Source organism: Meriones unguiculatus, chromosome 7, assembly GCF_030254825.1.
Source record: "Meriones unguiculatus strain TT.TT164.6M chromosome 7, Bangor_MerUng_6.1, whole genome shotgun sequence".
Lineage (NCBI taxonomy): Eukaryota > Metazoa > Chordata > Mammalia > Rodentia > Muridae > Meriones > Meriones unguiculatus.
In genome coordinates this window covers 6886015-6909689 of record NC_083355.1, presented here as the reverse complement: position 1 = coordinate 6909689, position 23675 = coordinate 6886015, and the positions used below count along the sequence as shown (strand labels likewise).

Sequence of the window (23675 nt, the reverse complement as noted above, 5' to 3'; positions counted from 1 at the left end):
CCACAAGCACTATAGCTGCTGAACCATCTCCCCCCTGCAGGTGGTTTTTCTCTCCCCCTCTCATTTCTTGTTGGTTGGTTTGTGTTTTGTTTTGCTTGAGACAGGGTCTTTCTGTGTAGCCCTGGCTGTCCTGGAACTAGCTCTGTAGACCAGGCTAGCTTATGAACTCCAAGAGATCCTCCTGCCTCTGCCTCGCTAGTGCTGGTGCTAAAGGTGTACACCACCACTGCTGGGTTCCTCCCCCTTCACTTTTAAAAACAAAAATGAAAGCCACAGAGGTGACTCAGTGGGTAAAAGACCTGGCTGCCAAGACTTCCAGTTTGATCCCTGGTTCCCACACAGTGAAAGGAGAGGACTGATCCATAAGAGCTGGCTTCTGACCTTCACAAGATCTGCGGAGCATTCACGTGTACACACAAATATAACTTCATATTTTTTAATAAAATAAGCTTTGCCCTGGTCAAATCCCCAGTGACAGGCGAGAATTTGGATTCCATATTAGTTTGAAAATTGAGCACCATTAGTGTGAGGCAGAAGGCAATCATCTACAGGAAATAAAACGTGTAAGGTAATTCTCTAAATTTGGTTTGTACTTCTGCCATCATTTTATTCTGCTCCTGGGTTCTGGCATGCAAGAGAATCCATGCCTAAAATTTAATACCTCCAAGTTGATAATAGCTCCCACTTGCTTGGGTGGGGGTCGTAACAATTCCATGATTAATCTTGTTACCAGTTCCCCGGGTCTGGGCCCAGTGGCTCCTCTATCACTGTTTCCTACAATGGCCATGACTTCTGTTCCTTCCCAATCTCCACAAAGATCCAAATGCTTTCAAATTTCAGCATCATTTAGCTCCAAGCCTGTTGGGGTTTGTTCCCCTCTGCAGCATTTAGTGTAGTCAGCACTGAGAAACAGACCAGGGAACTGTGCAGACTAACTTTGGGAGTAATTATTCCACACGGATAAGTCATTCATTTAAAAAAAAAAAATGCTCCCTGTACTCAGTTACATTATTAAAAACCATACATACCTATCCTTTCAAGCCCCCGCCTTTCCTCAGAACCTCAACGCCTACTGTGAAGCCATTGCTAAATTATTTTTCCCATACTGCTCTGCGCCCCCATTCCCCTAGGTTTTTTAAGTGCCTTTTGACATTTATTGCAGTATTAAGATCTCCCTCCTCGTCTGTCTCCCTCCTTTTTCTCTCTTCCCGCCCCTTCTTTGACACCTCCCTTTCTGGGCATTAGGGTACACAGTGTATAAATGTTTCTGTCGTGACTAGGACGACCGGGAAGTGGTTCAGTGCTTATGTTTCGACATTGTGAGTGATAATTATTTCCAGTCCTTACTGGAGCCACTGTCGGTTCTCTAGAGGCGTACGAAGGAACTCAACACCCTGGGGGAGGGTGGAAAGGCGTGCAGCTGGACCCGGCGACGGCTCAGCTCGGTTGCCGTCCCCACTTCTCCCTCGGGCAACGACCGAGAAAAGCACGTAGATGCGCGCATTCAGAGGCATAGTCCATTAGAACGGAAAAGGCGGCAGCCACGTGCCGCGGGCCCCAGTGGCCTAATGGATAAGGCACTGGCCTCCTAAGCCAGGGATTGTGGGTTCGAGTCCCACCTGGGGTAGAGTGGATGCGCTCTGTTTTTGTTTTTTAGCGCTTACCATAGATGAATGGGGCTTCAAATCCTTGACGATTACGGGACGCGCATGATCCCCCGCGACTCTCGCCTCCAAAAGGAAGAGGCGGCCACCCCAGGTGGGACTCGAACCCACAATCCCTGGCTTAGGAGGCCAGTGCCTTATCCATTAGGCCACTGGGGCGCGATAAAAAGCGCCGTCCACGTGGTCCGTGATAGCGCGGCGTGCTGACGTCGCCAGCCCTGTCCCGGAACGGTGACCTAGCGCCTCGGCTCCGGGCGGACACGGGGCCACCGGCCCGGGAGAAGCCGCTCCAGGCGTCGGGGAGCGCGGCGGGCCGGGAAAGGGCCGACCACAGAGGGTTCGAACCCGCCGAGGTCAGCCGCGCCACCCGCGGGCCGCGCCGGCGCCCACGCGCAGACGCCACAGGCCCCACCCGCCGCCAGGCTGCGGGCGCAGCTCCTGTACTTCATCAAACAAGACGCTCCAGCGTAGCGCCGGCCTCAGCGAGACCGCGTGGCCTAATGGATAAGGCGTCTGACTTCGGATCAGAAGATTGAGGGTTCGAGTCCCTTCGTGGTCGAACGTTTTCATCCCGAGGGTTATTCTTTCAATTGCATGTAAGAATCGACCCCCTCCTTTTAAAAGGAAAAAGACGTTTCCAGACACAGAGGACTGCTGATAAGCCCGTGGGTTCGGCGTTGGGAAACCTCCTGTCCTGACCTTTATTTGCCTTTTAAGAGTCGAATTATAGAGCACTGCGGCCAGAAAGTTCTAGAGCACTAACGTGTAAGGAAGGTACTTTTAAGCAAGGGTTTTGGTGTTCCGAGTCCCATCAGACGTTTGTTTCCTGTTGTTTGTTCTCGCTTTACTTCTGGGATATCCATGGCCTTGCTAGCTTCAGACTGGCCGTCCGTTCACCCTAGCCTCGAGGGCTAGAATTGTAGGCATGTACCACCTTGTCGTTTGCAGCCTAAAACGTGTGTGTATGTGTTTGTATGTCTACGTGTATCTATTTAACTCCCGAATGAGACAGTCCACCCGGGAAGACGCGCAGCTGCACTCCATCCCCTCCTGCTGCTGTTCCTGTGAGAGAGAGCCCTCGGATGCCGCGCAGAGGCTGAGCGCCCAGAGTGGCTCTCACCCCTGGCACACCGCACCGCCTGTGCTTCCACAGGAGCCCTCACAACCCTGAGGGATGGAGGGGTGCGGGGTGGAGGCAAGGTTAGTGGAGCAGGCCTCGGGAACCCGCTGTGACAAAGGCGGGAGCGCCACCAGGGCTGGGGCGGTCTGTTTTTAACCCAATAGTTGTTTGCTTCCTAGAGATACTGACATCGATGTCCGCACTTCTCTGCGTGTTTCATTAGCAAATGATGTTTTGGTTTATAGAGGGGGCTGGCCTTGAATTCACAGAAACCGAGTGTTCTCTGCCCCCGGCCGAAATTCTGGGTTAGAGTGCACCCTCACACCTGGCTGTTTTGTTGTGTCTGCTCTTGAAGTGCAGTAAGAATAGTTCCTAGACTCGTCTGAGGCAAGAACATTTAAGAACCTGATAAAGCAACCGGGGAAGGTGGTGCGAAACTGTAATCCCAGCGCTCGGAAGGCCGAGGCAGGCAGCTCTCCAGGAGTTCCAGGACAGGACAGCCAAGGCTACACAGAAACCCCATCTCAAAAAAAAAAAAAAAAAAAATCTGACAAAGCAATCAATGTCTCCTAGGGTGGATTATCCCCAAATGCAGCCAGAAGGTAGTAAATACGTCTGTCTGCTGGAGCTCATAGACACTCACATGTAGTTAAGCCTTTAATGTCCAGACAGCAGAATACCAGAGTTGTCCCTAGGTCATGGGACTGGCACTCCACTGATGAGCTCTGGGTTCTTCACCAGGCCCAACCCTACTGACCCTCAGTCATGCTTTTCCTGCAGGATTTAAGCTCCAGCAGGTGAGATGGGGTACTCACGGCAACTTGGCAGGCTACCTCCCTAGTTCTCATGGCAATCCTGACACGTGTGAGGGCAGTAGAATCCCACGACAGCTAATTCAACAACTGCGCCCTGGTCACAGGTCCTGACTTCAGGGCTGTCTCCTCTGACCACCGACTTTTCATCTTTCCATTTTGTATGTGTGATGCAGGGGTCAGGACACACACCCAGAGGTCAGAGGGCACCCCACAGAGAACGTCCCCTCCACAGTGTGGCCACTGGCTCTGCTGTTTCAGCAGCCTGCAGGCCACAGTGACTGGTGTGTTACAGTCTGCCCTTAAGACAGCTGCTTCTGGTGGGGCCATGTCACAAGTGTTACCCACTTAGAGACAACAGCGAGCACTGTGTAAATGTTTTATTTCAGTGTGGGCCGGGCTCCCCCCTGGCCCACTTCACAAGTTCTCAATGGGCTGGTGGGGCCAGTAGGGGTACTTCTTCTTGTCTAGCTTGGTTTCTGGGAAGGCTTCATTCAGGTCATCAATGGTCATCTGGTCAAAGGGAATCATGTTCTTCATTTTCTCCAGCTACAAAGAGCAGAAATGTGTTAGCTGTAGGAAACAGGCAAGGCCACCAAGATCCAAGACAAGAATCCAAGGAAGGTCACTGCCATGTGGGCAGAGATCACGTCACAGAAAGAGGCCGTGGCTCGTCCTCACCTGCTTCTCGTATTCCTGGATCCTGACTTGGGATTCAGACACGAACTCAGCACAGCTCTTCACCTTTAACAGAAAGGGAAAGTCTTGATTAATGGAATGCAAATCTGCAACATATCTTGTACAACACTTTTCTAAATTATTTTTTAAGGCTGTGACATATTGTTTTGGTTGTGAAAAGTTGAATTTTTCTGTTGCCTTCATTTTCATCTTATGGTTTGTCTTTTTTGATAATGGCCTTATGTTAAAACCCATAAACAATATGAAAGAGAGAGAAAGGAGAAACTGTCCTGAAACCAGAGTGTACCCTGCCCTGAGCACGAGGTGCACAGGCCTGCTCCTTTCCCACTGCCATCTACAGATGAGCTTGGCTGGCCTAGTCTTGAATGCTTTTGTAGAGGACAAACTACAGCTCACCCAACACCCACAAGCAGGAAAGTAGTTTAGCACTGATCGCTGACTAGTCAAGATAAATCAGGTGGTTCCTAGGCCAGGTTCCAGTGTTGGCCTGAGGTATTTTCAAACTAATTAGCTATCTGAGTGCTGAAGGGCTATCTTTTCAAACTCATGTCCTGTTTTTAACAGATGTGTTGGGTGTAAGACAACACTGAAATACACATACAAGCTTCCGCTGTCTCCGCTGGCCACACTGTCAACATACTCAGGAACAGTGGCCTATTCACCAGCTCACCCCTACCCTTGCCCAAGCAGCCTCTCAGGCAGTTCAGTCTGTCACTCAGGATTAACTGCAGTTCCTAGAGATTTATAAAGACAGTGCCTCGCTGTGCAGCTTTGGCCGGCCTCCAACGCAGAGGTCTGCCTACCTCTGCCTACAAGTATGAGACAGTAAGGGCTACACCGCCAGGCCTGCGCTTGCTGTCTTTTACTCAGTATTATCTTTACGTTCATTCATGCTGTTGCATTCTTCAGCAACCCATTCCTCGTGATTCTTACAACACTTTAATCGTCAACTGAATTGACTATCTGCCCTTGCTACTAAGAAATATGATCGTCACTAAGAAAACTTCAGGATCTGACCAGAGTGATCTATTCCTAAAATGCAAACACTTGGGAAGCTGAGGCAGGAGGATCACCATGAGTTTGAGAGAGAGAGGGAGAGTTACACAGTGAGACCTTACAAAAGAACAAACAAAAATCCGGAAGATTTTAGAGATTACAAAAAGAAGCACCCACTACTTACATCCTCCTTTTCCTCGTTGTTCACCAGGGCTGTGTATTTATCCTCGGGCACGGGGATAGTCAGGGCTTTATACTGTAAACAAGGACAGAGATGTCACCCTTGTACCCAACAGCCTAAAGGCCTGAAAGCCCCTATTCCTTACAGACCACATGGAAACCCTCTATCCCTTCAGCGTTTTCTGGTGGTGTGGTGGAAGAGCTGGAAGGCCTCCTCAGCCCATCACTAATCACCCAAAGGACCTTCCATATTGCTTTATCACAACAAGGGGCTGATGAGACGGCTCAGCGCACTGACCGCTCTTCCAGAGGACCCAGGTTTAATTCCCAGCACCCATATGACAGCTCAAAAGTCTACAACTCTAATTCCAGGGCATCTGATATCCTCAGCAAGCCTCTTTTGGCACCAGCCATGCAATGGTACACAAAAATATACGCAGGCAAAACACCACACATGTGAAATTAATTTTTTTAAATAAAGAAGGGAGAGACAGAAGGGCCAGGGGGTTGAAAGAAGGAAAACATGTTAGTTTATAAAAAGGAGACAGGTAGGAGACGAAAGGGGAACTCAGGAGGAGAGCTAGCCCTGGCAGCCTTTTAGCTCCTGAGAGCAAGGCTGCCCTGCACTCCTGAGTGCCTGGACCCTGATACTCTCTGGGTGCTTAGTAAATCTTTGGCCGGGGCTGGAGAGACGTTATAGAGCACTGGCTGCTCTTCCAGAGGTCCTGAGTTCAATTCCCAGCAGATACATGGTGGCTCACAACCACCTATAATGAGATCTGGTGCCCTCAAATAAATAAAACTTAAATAAGTAAATAAATAAACCTCTAGCCATACCCCCTCCCTCTTCCCCAGCCCCTTATAAGAGTTTTAGCAATCTGAAGGCTCACCTTCTTTTCAAAATCATCCACCAAGCCAGCCTTGGCCACATTGGCCCTGTAATAAGCCCAGTCAATCACTGGTGGTTTCTCAGGCAGATTAGCCAACCTGCTCAAATGGAAAAATAAAACTCAGGACTGAATCAACCAAGACACTGCTCACACAGCAATCTCCCTATGCCTTATCACACTGGAATGTCAGCACACTTTCCCCTGAAGGGCTACCACAAAAATCCCAAAAATGCTTTCATTTGCCAAACACATCAATTTCTTTACTCTGCCAGACTATCAGAAATCCCTCTATAGGGCTGGAAAGATGGCTAAGTGGGGACAGTAACTTGCAGCTAAACCGAGGACCTGTGTTCTATACCTGGTAACTCCCGTGGTAAGAGGAAGAGAGCCAACTCCAAGTTCTCCATGTGTGCTCCAGGGCACACACAGTGGCAGATATGCACTCATACGCACACTAAATAAATATAACAGATGCCAAAACATTGCTTCTAGGCGCAGTGACAAATATGGAGGTGGGGGTGCAGGACCAGTGGCTCCTTCTCACAACATGCTGACCTGGTGTGGAGGGTCTCATTCCAGGACTTTAGGGCATATCCGATCGTCTTCTGGTTTCCGGGTACGATCTCCCCAAAAGCTACCCAATCAATGGTTTTTAGAGCAAGTTTACGGCCAGCCATCTTGGGATCCTAGAAAACAAAACAGGTCAAGGTTAAACAGTACCTTTGGAGAGAACCCTGAAGGAGAGCATCTCAGGGAAATCCAAGTCTATAAGCAACAGGTCAGCATCATTTAAGCATTCGGTGGTATATGCAACAGATAAAGGAATTAGGACTTAGCCAGACAACGGGCCTAGGAATGCAGCTCAGTCATTAGACTGCTTGCCAACCATGGACAAAGCCATGGGTTCCCTCTCCAGCACCACATAAGCTGAGGGGGAGGCAGGAGAATCAAAACAAGAGTCATCCTTGGTTCCACAGTGAGTTCAAGACTACCCTATAATACATGAGTACCTGCTTCAATAAAGCTGTATAACACAGAGTATAAATATATCTTCTCCTCCTAGGCTGCCCTCCCTCTATCCCAACCCTTTATCTTTAGAAGCCCATGTCTACTTTTTGCTCTATATGTGTCTTTGCAAACACTGCTAAATGATGTCATAAACATCACAAAAGCTAAGTAAATAGCAACTGTGTTTTAGCCACTGGCTCTCTACCATACAGAAACTTGAGACAGAAAACATGACAAGGCTTCAAAATGAGCAAGTGTTCTCATCTGCAAATTGGGAAAAAGAGCTGTTAAAAAAAAATACCAAGTGAAACTGTGAACATCAATTTGCCCTAGTGTAATACAGGCTTCAGGGGTCCTTAACCCCTGTCATACACTCAAACCTTCATATTCATATCATATTGTCCACAACACACATGCCTTGCACTTTCAGAGGCATTTTTACACAAGTGAAAAGATAGTGAGATAAGAAAGTGACTGAAGTTGTCTTGAGACCAAAACACCACAAAATACAGAAAATAACTGCGACCAGAGTACCCTAACTGGAAACCGTCTGCACAAGCTCTGAGTGGATTGCAGGCAACGTGGAGAATACCTTCCTAAGATCAAAGCCTTCAAATGCCAGTCTCCTTCCTCCCCTCAGATCACCTTACGTCTCCAGAAGAGAGGCTAGGGCGAACTAAAGATGCCAGAGAACGAGGTACACTTTGTTAAGCACGAGGGGGAAGGCAGATGTCACAGACTTCTTGTTTTCTGGTTAATCTCTAGCGCTGGTGGTTTCTCAGCTTAACCAACCTGCTCATATGGAAACAGGTCACGACCATAAGAACGACCAACAGTTATTTGATCAGCCTGTAGACCTCAGTGTTACCCACTAGGAATCCCAGAACCCTCCATAGGCAGGGGAGGACGTAGCCTCGCTGCCTGCTGGGTGTCCTATGCCCTCTGAAAGGCTATCAACATGGCTATGTGATGTTTCCCCAACCCCTAAACTGCACTTCTGAGGTCGCCACAAAGTGTGAGACATGGTTTGGGGCAACAGCTAAATCAATGGTGACTGGACAAGTCCCGACCAAGTCATTGCCAGGCCCCAGCCTCGCACGGCGGGAAGGGTGAGCAGGGCAAAGCAGTGACCTCGGGCGCTGGGCTAGCGGGGCAGCTCGAAGGCCGACGTCCTCCGCGGAGGTGGAACAGGCGACGGAGGGAGGTCTGGGATCTAGTGCAGAAGAACCGTGGGGATCGGACCCAGTACCTCGAAGCCCACTCACCTTCACCGACCCCGACGGACCGCTGTCACCGGCAGCAAGGAGCGGAAGTGTACTGACGGAAATTCTCCCTTCGGCCAGTCCGAAAGCTCAATGGTTGGGACTTATTTTACACATCAGCCAATGATCGTGGCGCCGCGTCCAGGAAGTCCCGCCCTCGAAGGCGGACGCGACGCCTGCGCCGTCGGGGTCTCTGCTGGTTGGGGGCCCTCCCGTCCTTTCCCCCTGCCCCACCCCCGCCGATGGGCCGGCCCGGCTCTCCCTGCCGAGGAATGGACCGGCCCGGCGGCGCGCGGGCAGCAGCGGCCCAAGATGGCGGAGCTGCAGCTGGACCCGGCGGTTGCGGGGCTGGGAGGGGGTGGCGGGAGTGCGGTGGGCGACGGAGGAGGCTCGGGCCGCGGACCCCCCAGCCCTCGTCCAGCCGGCCCCACGCCCCGCGGACACGGCCGCCAGCCCGCCGCCGGCGCGCAGCCGCTGGAGCCGGGGCCCGGACCTCCGGAGCGGGCGGGGGGCGGCGGGGCGGCCCGCTGGGTCCGGCTGAACGTGGGCGGCACCTACTTCGTGACCACCAGACAGACCCTAGGCCGGGAGCCCAAGTCCTTCCTCTGCCGCCTGTGCTGCCAGGAGGACCCGGAGCTGGACTCGGACAAGGTGCGCCCCGCCCTCGGGCGCGCCCCCGGGCTTTGGGACCCCCTTCTAGGCTGATGTTCCCATCTCAGGGACGCGCTTCCCTCCAGCAAGTCCTCAACCCCGGATTTCAGTCCACTCTCGACCCCCTTCCCCCCGGGTCAGCACCGGCCACCTCAGAATGCTCTCCCCTCCCCATTCTCCCCCATCTTCATGCACACTCCCTTCTCACCCCGCCCTTTTCTCAGCTGCTCCTTCCAGGCGCCGTCCACCTGCACCCACGGGAGCCCCCTTGGTACTCCTCTCACATTCTCTGTCCCTCCTGAGGACCCCGCCTTGTCAGGTCCGCTTGAGTTTTTCCCTGGCTCCCGTACAGCCCCTCGCTGGTGGTGTCAGATGCATGTAGAACTGGGTCAGGGTGTATGACCACATCTCACTTTCTCAGGGTTCCATTCCATTCCATTCCTGTGCGAAGTGGTAGTAAACTTGGGGTTTAATAGCGGCCACCGCTGAAGGCTGCAGGAAATGCTCGCGGTAGTGTTACATCCCGTGGCGGTGTTAAAATCCTGGTCGCAGACCTTGTACCCTTTCGGTACATTTTTGGAAGTAAATGCATTCTTGGGAAAGATGATTGCATTTGCCCATGAAAATCCCAGCTGACCCGTTAGGATCCAGGGAATAATGTAGACTGAGGAATGATGTTAACTAAGGTGGACCACCACTAACCAAAGCGTTACAGGGTGGCAAGACGTCATTCCTTTCCAGTTTGAACTGTAACTTGTGCAGATATTCACCTGATCCCCAAATGCATTGGCTGTAGCTTACATCACTCCATGCCACAAAGCAATACCATGATTAACAGTTAGACTTGCAGGAGCACCGGTTTCATCTGTTCTGTGATACCAAATTGCTGGGAACCTAACCCATCCTAACTAAAGAGATTCTAGAACTCCTCTTCATAGGGAATTATTTTTATACACCCTAAATGTTCCTTATGGACACACAAGCCAGTTTCTTGTTTCTTTACTGTAAAGATGAGTAGGATTAAAGCTGCTCTGAGCCAAGTCCTGGCAGTACCACGCTTCCTCTGGGCACAGAGCTAGGGTGTGTGAGATTACAGCTGGCAGTGCTGACTCCCACTGATGCTGGCCTTGGGCTCAGGAGAGTTGCCAATAGAACAGAGGTTTTCTTAGAATTAGGAACGTAGTCCAGGGGCAATGAAGAAATCAAAATGTACAGCGCACAGCTATGGTGAGCCTTCATCCCCGGTAGCTGGAATCCTACAGAGGAATGGTAAAAGATGGTAGGTCTACCCAGTAAATAAGGGCCTTGCAATGGGGATGACTGTGCACCTATGACATCTGACCTGAAATGATCTTAAAGCCAGCCTCTCGCCAATAGTTTAAAATAAGCAAACTGTAGCCAAAATAAATAAATGCTTTTTTAGCTGACAAAATGAATCTTGCCTGAGCGCACTGACGGAATAGGGGGAAATGCAATTTAGAGGCTATTCCTGAAAGGCTCATAGTACTTGGTCTGCTTGGTTGACAGGACGAGACCGGAGCATATTTGATTGACAGAGACCCCACCTACTTTGGTCCTATCCTAAACTACCTCCGACATGGAAAACTCATCATTACCAAGGAGTTGGCAGAAGAAGGTAAGGACACCTCACTGGGTGATTTCGAACTTGCAGTTGTTTGAAGCTGCTTTGCAGAGTTCAGTGTTGTTTGGGATTCCCCCCTGGGCTTGTGCAGGTGTTAGTTAGTGAAAGTGGGGCAGCCTCCAGCTCCTGGGCTTGTCTAAGAACCCCCAAGGAAGCTGCACGGGTTCTGTTCAGCCGCCGTAGTGGGAGCCGGGCTGCTCTGCTCTGCTCTGCTCTGCAGATAATGCATTAGGCCTTTACACCTGCAGAACTGTCAGAGTCCTTTCTTACATGTATTCCATTCGCTGGCAGTGAATGCCCATGACCTAAAGCACCATATCTGTGGTATTCAGTTATTTTTATTCTTTCATTTTCCTTTGGACTTGCAAAAATAATATTAGTAAAGGCCTGACCTCATTTCTTTAAGACTCTGGTCTCAGCCTTTCCGGTGAGGTTGTTCAGCTGACCTGATTCACTCTCCAGCTCATTGTCAGCTGTGTCGCTGGCTGCCTTGTCAGTTTTGCTTTGTAGGGCATTTGGGTTGTAAGTGGGTCTGGTCCTCTGTGTAAAAGGCCTGCCTGGTCTCTCTGGAGCCATTCAGTGGAAAATTGGGGTCCTTCCCTAAATCCAGAGCCCCCGATCTAGAACCATTACCTCTGAATGGGAAAGCTTGTGATGGCCATCTTCATTAATGAAGTGGCTTGAAACAACTCCATGTCATCCAAGGAACTGCATTCTTGCTCATTCTCTTGCTCATACTCTCTTTTATTCGTTTACTCTTTCTCCTTGAAGGGAGTCTGTATATAAATGACCTTAGAAAACAAATCATGGCAGGCAGTGGTGGTGCACGTCTTTGCTCCCAGCACTCGGGAGACAGAGGCAGATGGATCTCAGAGTTCGAGGCCAGCCTGGTCTACAGAGTGAGTTCCAGGACAGCCAGGGCTACACAAGAGAAACCCTGTCTGGGGAAAAAAATCATTACAGATCCATACATAAGTAATAGGAAAAGCGTAATAAATTGCACATGCTCAGTATCCTAAGAGGCAGCCTCTTACAATCTTTCATAAAAATATGTTCAGTCTTTCATAAAAAATATTTAATCTTGAGCCAGTGAGGTGGCTCAGCAGGTAACAATCTTGTTGCCAAGCCTGACAGCCTGAGTCCAATCCCTGGCACCCACAAGGTGGAAGAAAAGGATCCGATTACAGCACACTGTCCTCTCACCTCCATCCCCTGCCCACCCCCACACACAAACAGATAAATATGGTTTTGTTTGTTTTTCTGAGATAGAGTCTCAGTGTGTGGTCCTGGCTGACCTCAGAATCAGAGATCGATCTGCCTCTGCTGGGATTAAAGGCATGCACCACCTCACCTGAGAAAAATAAAGAAATGATAAAATAAATTTAAAAACACTTTATTTTGAAATAATTTTGGACTTTAAAAAAAAAGGCATGAATAATACAAAGTTTCCTTTACCAAGATTCACCAGTTTTGGACATTTTTTGGTTATGTTTTCTTTTACCACTGAACTTTGTACCCTCTTTCCAGTCATCTCTATCACCCACCTCTCCCTCATTCCCTGAGAGTTTTTATTTCTAAAGTGTTTGAGGATAGATTGCAAATTTCATCCCTTAATATTTCTGTGTTACTCTAAAAACAGGAACCTTGCATAATCCTTTTAACAGCTCAGGAAACTTCATATTGATTATTTATCTGCATCATCTTCCTAGGTTGTCCGTTGTTGCAATAATGTTCATTAGAGCATTTTTCCTGGTGCAGGAACATCCATTCCATAATCACACTAAGATCTTTGATTTTGTTTGCCATGAGAGGAGTCAGTGATTACTCTCCCACACATACACACCTTTTCTGTCAGCTGGGGATCAAACCTTGCTAGGCAAACATTCTGCCCCTGCCCAGCCCTCACTGCCTTTTATTTTTGTTCAGATAATAAATACCCTATTAAATTCTTAAGTTTGCATACATGTCCTACCCACCAGCCCTTTTCAGGGAAAGCAGGTAAATACTGCAGGGACAGGAGTTATCCTGTGTGGCAGGCTCCAGGAACTAGGTGACATATGGACAGCTAATGAGCAGGTGCCAGGAGGAAGCAGGAGGGATCATATGGGGGGGGGGGGAGAAAACCCCTGTGTTTGATTTACTTTAGTGTAAGAAAGGTTATGGGCATGCCCTATATAGCAGAGCAAATTTTCTTACATTTCCTAGGCTGAAGGCAAGGTGAGATTTGTGTTTGAAAAGTGCAGTTCTTGGAAGGCAAGGCTTGCCTTGCTGTTTTCCTGGTGGCTCACACATCTGACTACAGGCTGGTCCTTCTTCTAGGTGTGCTGGAAGAAGCAGAGTTTTACAATATCGCATCTCTCGTGCGGCTGGTTAAGGAAAGGATACGTGACAATGAGAACAGAACTTCACAAGTAAGGTGTCTGGTACTGCTAAGGACAAAACCTTTCCAGGGGCCTCTGTCTGTGATGTGAAAAGGATGCCTTTCTCCTCAGGGAGAGAGGAACAGAATGGTTCAGAGTGAGCAACTGAAGAGTAGCAGAGAAAACAGAATAGTCCCATCCCTCTAAGATAATGTTTCTTTCCATGGTGGGAAGAGCCCAGGCCATTTTAGGGCCAACACTTGTTCTCCAAGTTGTAGCCCAGCCTAGTCTTACACTCCCCTGCCTCAGTTTCCCTAATGCTATGATTGCCAGGCCCAAAAAGCTCTTTCCTACTGGTAGAGCATCTGTCTCCCTCCATGTGAAGCCCACAGTATCCCTTGCACCTGCCCTTTGCCGGGCCTGTTTTTAAGCTGTGGTCGTCTCCTATCTACCTTCTACCAGCCACTTAAAACCATCTGTGAATCATGCTGCTGAGAAAATATGTGCACCCTTTTTTTTTATCACAAAATCTGCATTTTTATATTAACTCGGTAGATGTGGTAGCAAAAATGCCACCTTTAAGAGGAGGGCAGACAATAAGGCATCTGTCCTGCTTCACAAGTCTTTCATCGTGGTGAGCAGCTACGGTGGGGTGTTAGGACCTTGTTCCCAAGAACTGTGGAATCCAGCAGAAGAGAAGAGGTTCTCCCTTGCCTGTGTAAGAAAGGCCGCTCCAGATTCGCAGCACTGGCACATTGTGCTCCTCCGTGGCCACCTGGCTGCTGGCACTGGAGTGGCTCTTTCCCTAGTCTGTCCCAGCCGTGGCCATTACCACTGAAGAGGAGGCAGTCAGATTTGCTTAGCTGCCTCCCTCAGGCTTTGCAGAGATGGGGACTTAGTTCTGGCCATGTGAGAAGGCTTCTTTGATGTCCACAGGCAGACAGGAAACAGGACCTGTGTTGTCCAGTCCCTGCCATCTACACTCCCGTGGCGCCCTTCACTCTTCTGTAGATAGGTAATAGACAGATGGCTTAGGAAGGCTAGCCTTCTCCCCTCCCCACAACCGAAAATAAACTTGCTTGCTTAGTAGAGGTTCTGAAGGTACCCTGAATTGTGTAGTCTGAAGCCATCCCAATCATGGGTCCCGAGTGCTCTGCATTCTTGGCCATTAGTTGATCCCTTGAGTGCATCCTAGGATTTCTATTTGATGGCAGCAATTAACTTAATTAGTCCTGTAGACTCCGAAGGCTTGAAGAGTGATACCTGGTTGGAAGCTTTTTTGTTCCAGGAAAACCAAGACCTTTTTGATGTTGATTGATCTTTCCTCTGTCCTTTTCGTGTAGTGAACTCTGAGAAATGGGTTAATAGTAAAAGGCACCCTCTTCCCTGGTCCACATGCTGCCAAGATACGGTTGACTGTAGATTTCCAGATCCTACCTCTTTGAACTTGTGCACTATCCGTGTGCACAGCAGGCAGAGCCTAAGGTGTGGGGGCTCCAAACCCCTGTTTGCCATGGCCTCTTACCTCTTTTAGTAGCTGACACCTTTTTAAGTACTTTTCTGTTTGTTTCTTTTTTAATTAGTCTTGGTTCTTTTTGGAGCAAGGGTGGGTTGACTCTGGAAGAAAAAAGGGTTAATAGCAGCTTAGATCCTAGAAATTTTGCTTACTCTGGCCAATATCACATATCTTTTGGGGTTCCCTGAACTTTAACATCAACCTGATTGTTTCCAAAGTGTAAGGATGGAACCAAAGGGAAACGTCAGGGGATTTGTCTGTGTTTACAGAGAAGAGCATGTTCCATCTCAGAACTGTATTAGTCGCAATTGCTCTTCAGTTTGCTGTTTTATCTTTTAAGGTACCTGGGGAGGAGGAGAACTCACAAATACTAGACAGTGAGTCTACTGCTGAGCCACACACCCAGCCCCAAAAGACACTTTTTGTTTCTTAGTGTTTTGACAGGCAGCCTAGTTGTACAGCCCCAGCTAGCGTGGACTCTCAGGCCTCCTGCTTTAGCCTTCTGAGTGCTACGCTTACAAATGTGCTCCACGCCACCACAGCTACTCAGGAAGTTCTAGGGTGTTGGGAAGCTCAGCAGGAATGCCCACAAAGATAAATGTTTATTTCCCGTCATCCACACCTCTTAGCAAAAGTGCACTGTTAGATACAGACAGCTTCCTTGTAGCATCAGCAAAGGGGAAGCTAGTGAGTATTTGTACAGGATGTGTTTTCTTCTTGATACGATAATGTATTAATGTGCAGTTCCAATTGACAGGTGGCATGCCATAATCCCAGCACACGGGAAACTGAAATAGGGCAGAGTCAGGAGTTGGAGACCAGCTTGGGATACAGGGTGAACTCCAGGACATTTTGGACAAACTTGGCAGGTGTGATGGTACATCTGGGAGGCAGAGGAAGATGGGGCTTGAGTTTAAGACTCATCTGTTACGAATCATGAATTTCAGGTCAGCTGGGACTGCAGAGTGAGACCCTTTCTCAACAAGAAAAACGTATGAGGCCAAACAGAGGGCTCAGGGCTTACAAGTGCTTGCCAGTCCGATGAAAGACTGGAGTTCTCCTCCCAGCACCTACGTTGAGTGGCTCACAACCACCTGTAACTTTAGCTTCAGGGGATCCCACATCTTCCTGTTGCCTCTGTGGGCACCCACGAACACATGCCATACACATATAAGATCATTTCCGTAATTATTTATATCTAGTCTGGAGCACCAAAATATAGTGTACATTTTAGCATTTAGCAAATCATGTATAAAGAGTGACTTTCCTGCTCAGAGTGATTGGTGAGTGGTAACCAAGCCGTCCCTCAGGAGTCCAGGGTTTCTGTATGCATTGATTCGTATCCTTGGGGCTTGCTTTTTGTTCTTGTAGCTGATGAGTTCTCGTGGAACAGTGCTGTTAGGAGAGGGAGGCAGCGTGGTCCGAGAGCCCTGAGGTGGCTGTGGGCAGTGGGGTCCTGGTGGGGTCCCCATGCTGCTGCCCTAGTCTGTCTGTTGTTGCAGGGCCCTGTGAAGCACGTGTACAGGGTGCTGCAGTGTCAAGAGGAGGAGCTCACTCAGATGGTCTCCACCATGTCGGATGGCTGGAAATTCGAGCAGGTACGTGTCTCAGAGAGGAGCAGCCCCTAGGGAGCCATGACTAGCCAGTAGGTAGCCCTGGGAGTGGGCATGTGAGGCGATGTGATCCCAGTTCAAAACTGGGAAGGAGCTCCTCTGTGCGCATTCCTTGCTCGGCGGCCTGTGATAGCTGTGAAGGGCTGGGAGGGGGACCACGTCTTTTGGCTTCACATCCAGAGTTTGAAGTTGACAATGCACAGGGGTCATGGAGCTTATAGACTCTGAAGCACCTCACTTTGCTTTTCTTTGCCCTAAAATTCCTTTTAAAGGGGCTCTGCTGACATCATTCTGTGAGCCCTAAAGAAGGCTGGCTTCAACAAGAGCTCTTTAATTCTGGATATATGGATCTCAGGTGTACCAGGAAGGGATCAGACACAGAGGTGTGCTACCGTCATTTCCCAGCATTCTCTTCCCTTCATGTCTTAGCTCTGTGCATAGAATTGAGATTATGAAAACAAAGCCCCTGAGAATCTGGATTTTACCATTCTCTTCCATTAGATGGCAGCCTAATTCATCTCTGTTGCCTCAGCTCAAGCTAAGCTTGAATGGAAGAGATGTGATTTTGTGTGGAGGTGACTGTATTTACATGGGGTTGCAGAGCCAGCTGAACTGTCACTTACAGAACCAAAGCCACAGCTTGTTTAGATGGTGTTAGGCTATAGCTAGAGGAGTAGATCCCTCTCTCTGCATTGTGGAATCAGTTTGGTCACGTGGGTCCCCAGTGCCCAGTGAGCACTGGGTGGCCAAATGCTGCACAGGGTTTATTATCACAACTATTTTCCCTGGTGCGTAATCTTAAGCAGAGGTTATCTTTAAAAGTAGATATGTAGCTATTCTTTGTGAAGATAATGGATAATTTTAAATGTTACTTATTATGTTATCATGGACCTGGGCCTTGAACCTGTGGCCTCACACAGTCTAAGCAAGTGCCCTGCCAATGAGCTGTGCCTCTAGCCCTCATCTGGGATCTTGCTAGTGTCCTGAGGGAGAAGGAGGAAGTTGGTCGTGGGGCGCCCCAGTATTGCAGCTGAAGGGCTTGTGAGGCGCACTTGCTCTCTGCCAGGCTTCTCTACATGCAGGCTTCCAGTTTAGTCAAGTACTGAATTTGTTTCTCCAAGAGAGTTAAAGGTGCAAGCACCGTGGCATGTGGTTTTTGGTGGCTGCAGAGTGGTTTGCTCAGTATTTCCCAGGTCTCTGTGCTCCAGTCTCTGCTCTGGAGAAAGTGCCAGTGAGAGCAGGCGGGACTGACAGAGAGCTCATTTCTCATCTTACCTCGGCTTACCTCCTGTTTATCCGGGTAGTCACCACATTAAATGTTCCTTCTGCCTTTGGGATGGTGTCAGGTGCTCGGGTGAGGGGACAAGGAGGAACTCTGCCCTTTGTTCTCTATGGTGATACCTGGATTAGGATCCACATTTTCCCCTGGACCTTGGTTGCCCCAGAGAATTTTATCCTTTGGAGCGTAAAACTACAAAGTCCAGTTAGGGAGGGTGTGACTTGTGTGGCACCAGGGTGCTTCTTCGTTTGGTTTGATTGGTTTTTTGAGACAGGGTCTCACTAAATAGCCCTGGCTTCCTTGGAACCATGTAGATCAGGCTGGCCTGGAACTCAGAGAGAGCCACTTAACTCTGCATCCCCCTGACTGAAGGTGTGGGCCACCTCGCCTGGCTTGGCACTTGAGTGTTTCAAGGTTCATATTCCGTCTTCTGTTTTGCCAGCTAATCAGCATTGGCTCCTCCTATAACTATGGGAATGAAGACCAGGCAGAATTCCTCTGTGTTGTCTCCAGAGAACTAAATAATTCTACCAACGGCATCGTCATAGAGCCGAGCGAAAAGGCCAAGGTAGGCCAGCTTCCCCAGGCTGGTTCTTCCTCCTGTGGGCCCAGCCTCTCTCCAGCTTCGTCCAGCTGCTGCTGGGTTCCTTCCACTCCTTCTGCGAGATGAGATTCCTCTCATCATCTCTTGGATGCTGGATTTAAGTCAGAATTTGTAGGGCCTGGGGAGATGGCACGCTCCAGCTTCCCTGAGAGAGAACATAAAATGAGGTGGAGAGTGACAGAGGAAGATACCTGATTTCCACTGTGGCCGCCACAGCAGCATGCACACCCCCACACGTACACATTCAGACCCCGCACACATGCCAGCAGTCAGCTCATCAGGATTCATAAAGCAGTGATGGGAGCTGAGCCTGGACAAGGGTGGCTTTGCATCCTGTCAGGATAGTGAAGAGGCTAGGGTTCTGCACCCATGACACTTCTCCCTGTTGCTAGACACAGTCAGGCGGTATCTGCCTTGCTCCTTGACAGCCCATTAGTCACTTCTCTTCCCATACCGTGCCCCACAAAAACACACCACACACTGCCGTCAGTTGTACCCAGTGGGTTGAGTCCCAGCACCCAGTGCTGGTCCGGGGGACCCAGCCTTGCCCAGGTTGGATACATGCTTTACCCCTGGGCCTCCCGCCAGCCCTGTGGGCCTTTCATTCCCTCTGCAGTTGCTCAGCTCACGCTGTCTTCGCCCATCCTTCACTTTCAGATTCTTCAGGAGAGAGGCTCTCGGATGTAGGCAGAATTTGAAGTTCAGAAACCCTGAAGGCGAGAGAGCGCTGGGCCGAGCAGCTGCGAGGAGACCCTGCACTGTACAGTAACTGAGCTACTGAGAAGCAGAGCTGCGTCTGGTCCCGGAGAAGTGTCGGCCAAAACCAGAGGAGCCCCGCCCGCCTGGGAAGACAGTGCACCTCTTGACACATGGCCCCTTTTCAGAAACCTGCTTTTGTTTTCTAGCCAGTGTTATGGCAGACCTTCACGACAGCATCTGGGATGGGTACCTGGCTGGAGCCTTGTGGGGAGCTGGGGGGGGAGGAAGGCCCAGCTCCTCAAACAGTCTAGATGCGAAAAGCTGGAGCAGAGGAAGAAGGATAGTTCTGAGCTGTGCCTTGGCTCAGCCTGAGCTGTGTGCCATGCCCAACGCTGACAGCTGCTTCAGCCATTCTTCCCTGACCTAGTCATTCTTTGAGGTTGGAGGGGATTTCACATTGGTGTGTTGAACTGAGGTTTTAGGTACAGAATGAAGTTCAGAGGACCCGCAATCCTATGAACAGAGCCTCAGAGGCAAGAGGATGAGGGGTCCTGTGCTGCGCTTGGAGGGTGGTGGTTGCTGTTGCTGTCCCCACAAGTGGCTTCGCCCGGTTTGTCTCCCACAGCTGGGCCCCCTGAGGCCCTCCCTCACCCAGCAGTTTTGAGGCTCTGGCGCCTAGGCCATGCTGCACGACAGTGGGACAAAGCAGCTGGTGTAACTGCTTCTGCAGCCTTTTCTGACCTGGTTGACCCATCTGCCTCCCCCAGCTTCTTGAACTGGACCAAAGAGAAAGGACTTTGTGGACCCTCTGTAATGGCTTGGGGTGAGGAAGCCTGTTTCTGTGGACGCTGACAAATGTGTTATGTTGTTTTAGCTAAAAGTAGTGGTGTTTTTGTGATTGTCTCTTGAACATGCACTGACTGATAGGTGATACTTGTGTCTCTTCTTGATTTTTGTGGCAAACGAGCCCTGCGGCATCATCCCCAGCCGTGTGTGTGTGTGTGTGTGTGTGTGTGTGTGTGTGTGTGTGTGTGTACATGCGTACATGCATGTATGTGTTCACCCACAGGGTGGCAGTCTGTGTACTCTGTATCTCCTGGGCATGAGCTCTTGGTAGGCAAGGATCTGGTGGTAATTGTGTGAAGGGTGCCACAAAGAAGCCTCTGAGGCCATCATCCCAGAACTATACCTGCATGTCTTTCTAAGCTTCGGAGTCTCCATGGAAGACAGAAGGACCAGGGTCCCCTTTCTTTTTCCCCAGACATCTTTAAACTGTACAGAACAGGGAAGGCTGCCTCAGGACTGACCCAAGCCAAGCACCTGTGGGTGCCTTCATCACCAAGATTTCTCTGCATTCAATGGGTGTTATGGCTCTTGCCTTTCATCTGAGCACCTGGAAGGCAGAGGCAGGTGGATCTCTGTGAGTTCAAGGACAGCCTGGTGGTCTACCTAGTGAGTCTTAGGACAGCCAAGGCTACATAGTGAGACCCTGTATCAAAAGGAAAGGAAGGAAGAAAAAAGGAAGCTGTACTCTGTAGCACAGCTGTTTTTCAGAAGTTGGAGAGTGGTGACTACTGGAATGTGGGCCAGCTGTTGTACCATGTGGCTGACTATGCCCAGCTGGCCTGACTGTTCTCCAGGAGACCCCCTTCTCCATATCTGCAGCATAGCACAGAAGTGCACCCGTCCAGGGCCCCTGTGTCATCTAGTGCTGGCTGCACCAATGTTAGACAGCTGTTCCTTAGTATGGCCTGTGCAGGAAACATGGCCCCCTTCCACAGTGTCCCAGACATCCCTTCTGTCATCTCTTTCAGAAAAAAGAAAAGATGAATATTTGAGGAAAACTAGAGATGGAACAAGCTGCTCTGCCCAGATAGCTAGAACTTAGAAAAGGGACCTTTGACCAAATCAACAAGTGATGCTAACTTAGGAGAAGCAGCACTTCCTCGGGAGGCCTCCCACCCCATGAAGCCCCCTTGTCCCTCTTCTGGGGCACACCAGGTGGTCCAGACAGAGCCAGTGCCTCTAGCCCCATGTTCAGCAAGGAGTGAAGAGAATACAGGGGAGGGGGGAGACAGGCATTAGTCAAGTACCTGTAAGTGTTATCCTCACCGAACATTCCAGAAAGCCCCAGCTAGTCCTGTACAAACCATACTATTGAGCCTCTAGTCTAGACGGGTGCGAGACAGGCATTCATGATCTCGTCTAGAGGGCATGTGTTGGCTCCCTAGCCAATGTTATTTTAACAGTTCTGTGCTCCAGGCAGCAGAGGGGACTTACTGCTTTCCTTGAGCCATTCTTCTTTTCTTTAAACAAAAAAACCTTGCTGGAGTCTGGCTGGTCACTGCAGATAGAAAGGTCTCTGTCATTAGGGGATGTCCCATGACCTACAACGCCCCACTGTTCCCCAGAACTGTCAAATGGGAGTGTCTTTCTGAATTTTAATTTGTCCCAGGTCTTTTCCTCTGGTCTTTCCCTTGGTGGTGATGGGCCCGGCCTCTTCTCAGGTGATTTCATCTCCTACCGTCGAATCTTGGCTGTCAGCAAGGTGTGGGGTGGGACTGATAAGAGATGCTAAGGAAGTAGGGCCAAAGGGGCACCCACGCCTTCCAGCATGGCCTTTGTTCTTTGTCTCTGGGACCATGCCAGTCACTCTCAAGTGCCCTTTGTGACTGTTCATGTGCCTGAACAAAGTCTGAAATGTAACTTTTTTGTCAATAAAGATACGGAACAAGCACTGGGTCTTCAAGTGCGCGCTCCTGGCTCCCACAGTCATTTCACCATCTGGCTGGTTTCAGCAAGAAACTTCTGCTCTTCAGTGCTCCTTAGCACACACCTCATCCCCCTTGCTAAAACTGCCAGAGGCATGCTGCACCTTTCCCTCCTCCTTGTTTGTTTGTTTGTTTGTTTGTTTGTTTGTTTTTCAAGACAGGGTTTCTCTGTGTAGCCTTGGCTGTCCTAGACTCATTTTGTAGACCAGGCTGGCCTCAAACTCAGTGATTCGCCTGCCTCTGCCTTCTGAGTGCTGGGACCACACAATTCCACACTGGTGGAAGCCAGTGCCACCACAATTGGCTTCCTCCACCCCTTTATGTCACTGGAAGTGAAAGGCCCCAAGAATACTGAGGACAGGAGAGGACAGAGAGCTGAAGGAACAAGGAGGGGTTCTAAAGAGAAGTGACCAGGTGCCCATTTTCTGCCAGCCAGAGGCAGGGTGAGGAGGATGTGGTGAGAATGAGGAACCAGGTGAGAGGTGTTGATCACAGGTGAGGGGCAGGGAGAACCTTTAAAGGCCTTGTGGGGGCTGCAGCTGGGAAAGGGAGATCCCACAGATGAGGGAACCTGCAGGCAGGTCACAGGGTCACTGCAGAGGTAACTGGTTAGTGCAGCCACCAGGAGTGAGGGTGAGGACCTGAACATCACAGCCACAGGGATGGGTCAGCGGCCCTCCCCTGGGTGGGAGTCGAGGGATCGGCAACACGATAGACTGTCAAGAGGTGCTGTGGAGGAGCACTCGCACTGTCGCTCCAGGCTGGTAAGGCTGGAAAGGCCACAGTGAAGCAGCTACTTCAGAACCAGCTGTTGGCATCAGGCTGGCTGTTAGTGATGGGAAGCAAACAACTCACTTCCCAGCATGCAGGTCAGGAGGCTCCCAACAACACCCACTTCCGACCTCTGTGGACACCAGCACACACACACACACACACTGACACATACCACCTATACATAAAAATAAATATTTTTTTAAAAGTTGAACAAGTACTTAACACCATCTACTGTGACTCAACCATTGCTAGCCTCTGTCCCCGCTTTATACATATATGATTTGGACATATTTTGCTAAAAGTAGTTGTAGACATTGACTCACTTTGACCTTAAGTACTTCAACCAGCATTTCCCACAAACAGTAGCAATATCACAGCTATAAAAATAAAAATTCCACGGTAGCTAGGCCCCGGGATGTGGCTGGGTCAGCAGGCTGTTTGCCTAGCATGCGGGAAGCTCTGGGGTTGTCTCCCGGCAACACAGAACTGGGCACAGTAGCACAAGCCTGTCGTCCGGCACTTTTGAAATGGTGGCAGGAGGACTGATAGTTCAAGCTCATTCTCAGTCACAGTGAGTTAGAGTTAGCCAGCCTGGGCTACATCAAATCCTGTCTCAAGAAACAAATCCATAATGTCACCTAAATATCTAGTTCTTGTTCAAGTTTCTCTGATTGTCTAAACATTTAGGTGCTTTTACAAGTGTTTTGTTTTTCTGTGCATGGGTGTTTTGACTGTGTCCCCCTGAGGTGGTCCGCTCAGAAGAAGGCATCAGATTCCCTGGGACTAGGGTTACAGACAGTTGTGAGCTATCATAAGGGAGCTAGAAATTGAACCTAGGTCCTCCGGAAGAGCGGCCAGCGCTCTTAACCACTGAGCCACATCTCCAGCCCCACAGGTGCTTCTTTTCTTTAAGCCAAAATCCAATCAATGTCCTCACATCAAATTCCAGTTTTGCTGGGCAATGATGGCGAATGTTTTTAATCCCAGCAGGCAGAGGCAGGCAGATCTCTGTGAATTTGAGTCCAGCCTGGTCTACAGAGCAAGTTCCAGGACAACCAGCTCTACACAGAGAAACCTTATCTCAAACAAAACAATCCAGTTTTAAATCTTTTCTTTTTTCTTGACATTTGATGTA

General features: G+C 49.7%; 2 protein-coding genes and 3 non-coding genes across 6 annotated transcripts; 3 read left to right on the top strand and 2 right to left on the bottom strand.

The window, feature by feature from the left end:
• The first annotated feature begins 1554 nt into the window (after window positions 1-1554).
• Trnar-ccu (transfer RNA arginine (anticodon CCU)) lies at window positions 1555-1627 on the top strand. Its single transcript has one exon. It is a non-coding gene; the product is annotated as a tRNA-Arg (tRNA).
• A 123-nt stretch (window positions 1628-1750) lies between these two features.
• On the bottom strand, window positions 1751-1823 carry Trnar-ccu (transfer RNA arginine (anticodon CCU)). The gene has a single exon. It is a non-coding gene; the product is annotated as a tRNA-Arg (tRNA).
• Window positions 1824-2150: 327 nt separating this feature from the next.
• Window positions 2151-2223, top strand: Trnar-ucg (transfer RNA arginine (anticodon UCG)). The gene has a single exon. It is a non-coding gene; the product is annotated as a tRNA-Arg (tRNA).
• A 1738-nt stretch (window positions 2224-3961) lies between these two features.
• Window positions 3962-8788, bottom strand: Atp5pd (ATP synthase peripheral stalk subunit d). Of its 2 annotated transcripts, none has more exons than XM_021635413.2 (6): window positions 8635-8788; window positions 6917-7047; window positions 6362-6458; window positions 5476-5547; window positions 4278-4340; window positions 3962-4145 (listed from the first exon to the last, which is right to left on the bottom strand). In XM_021635413.2, exons 2-6 carry the CDS (start codon window positions 7036-7038, stop codon window positions 4014-4016), a joined length of 486 nt encoding a protein of 161 aa, XP_021491088.1. In that variant the 5' UTR covers window positions 7039-7047; window positions 8635-8788; the 3' UTR covers window positions 3962-4013. The 2 variants fall into 2 exon arrangements, with proteins under 2 accessions (XP_021491088.1, XP_060242400.1); XM_060386417.1 differs by lacking the exon at window positions 8635-8788 and adding an exon at window positions 8501-8632.
• A 54-nt stretch (window positions 8789-8842) lies between these two features.
• Window positions 8843-19926, top strand: Kctd2 (potassium channel tetramerization domain containing 2). Its single transcript, XM_021635425.2, has 6 exons — window positions 8843-9282; window positions 10810-10918; window positions 13244-13335; window positions 16303-16398; window positions 18135-18260; window positions 18954-19926. The coding sequence occupies exons 1-6, from the start codon at window positions 8944-8946 to the stop codon at window positions 18981-18983; spliced, it is 792 nt and encodes a 263-aa protein (XP_021491100.1). The 5' UTR covers window positions 8843-8943; the 3' UTR covers window positions 18984-19926.
• The last annotated feature ends 3749 nt before the right edge of the window (window positions 19927-23675 follow it).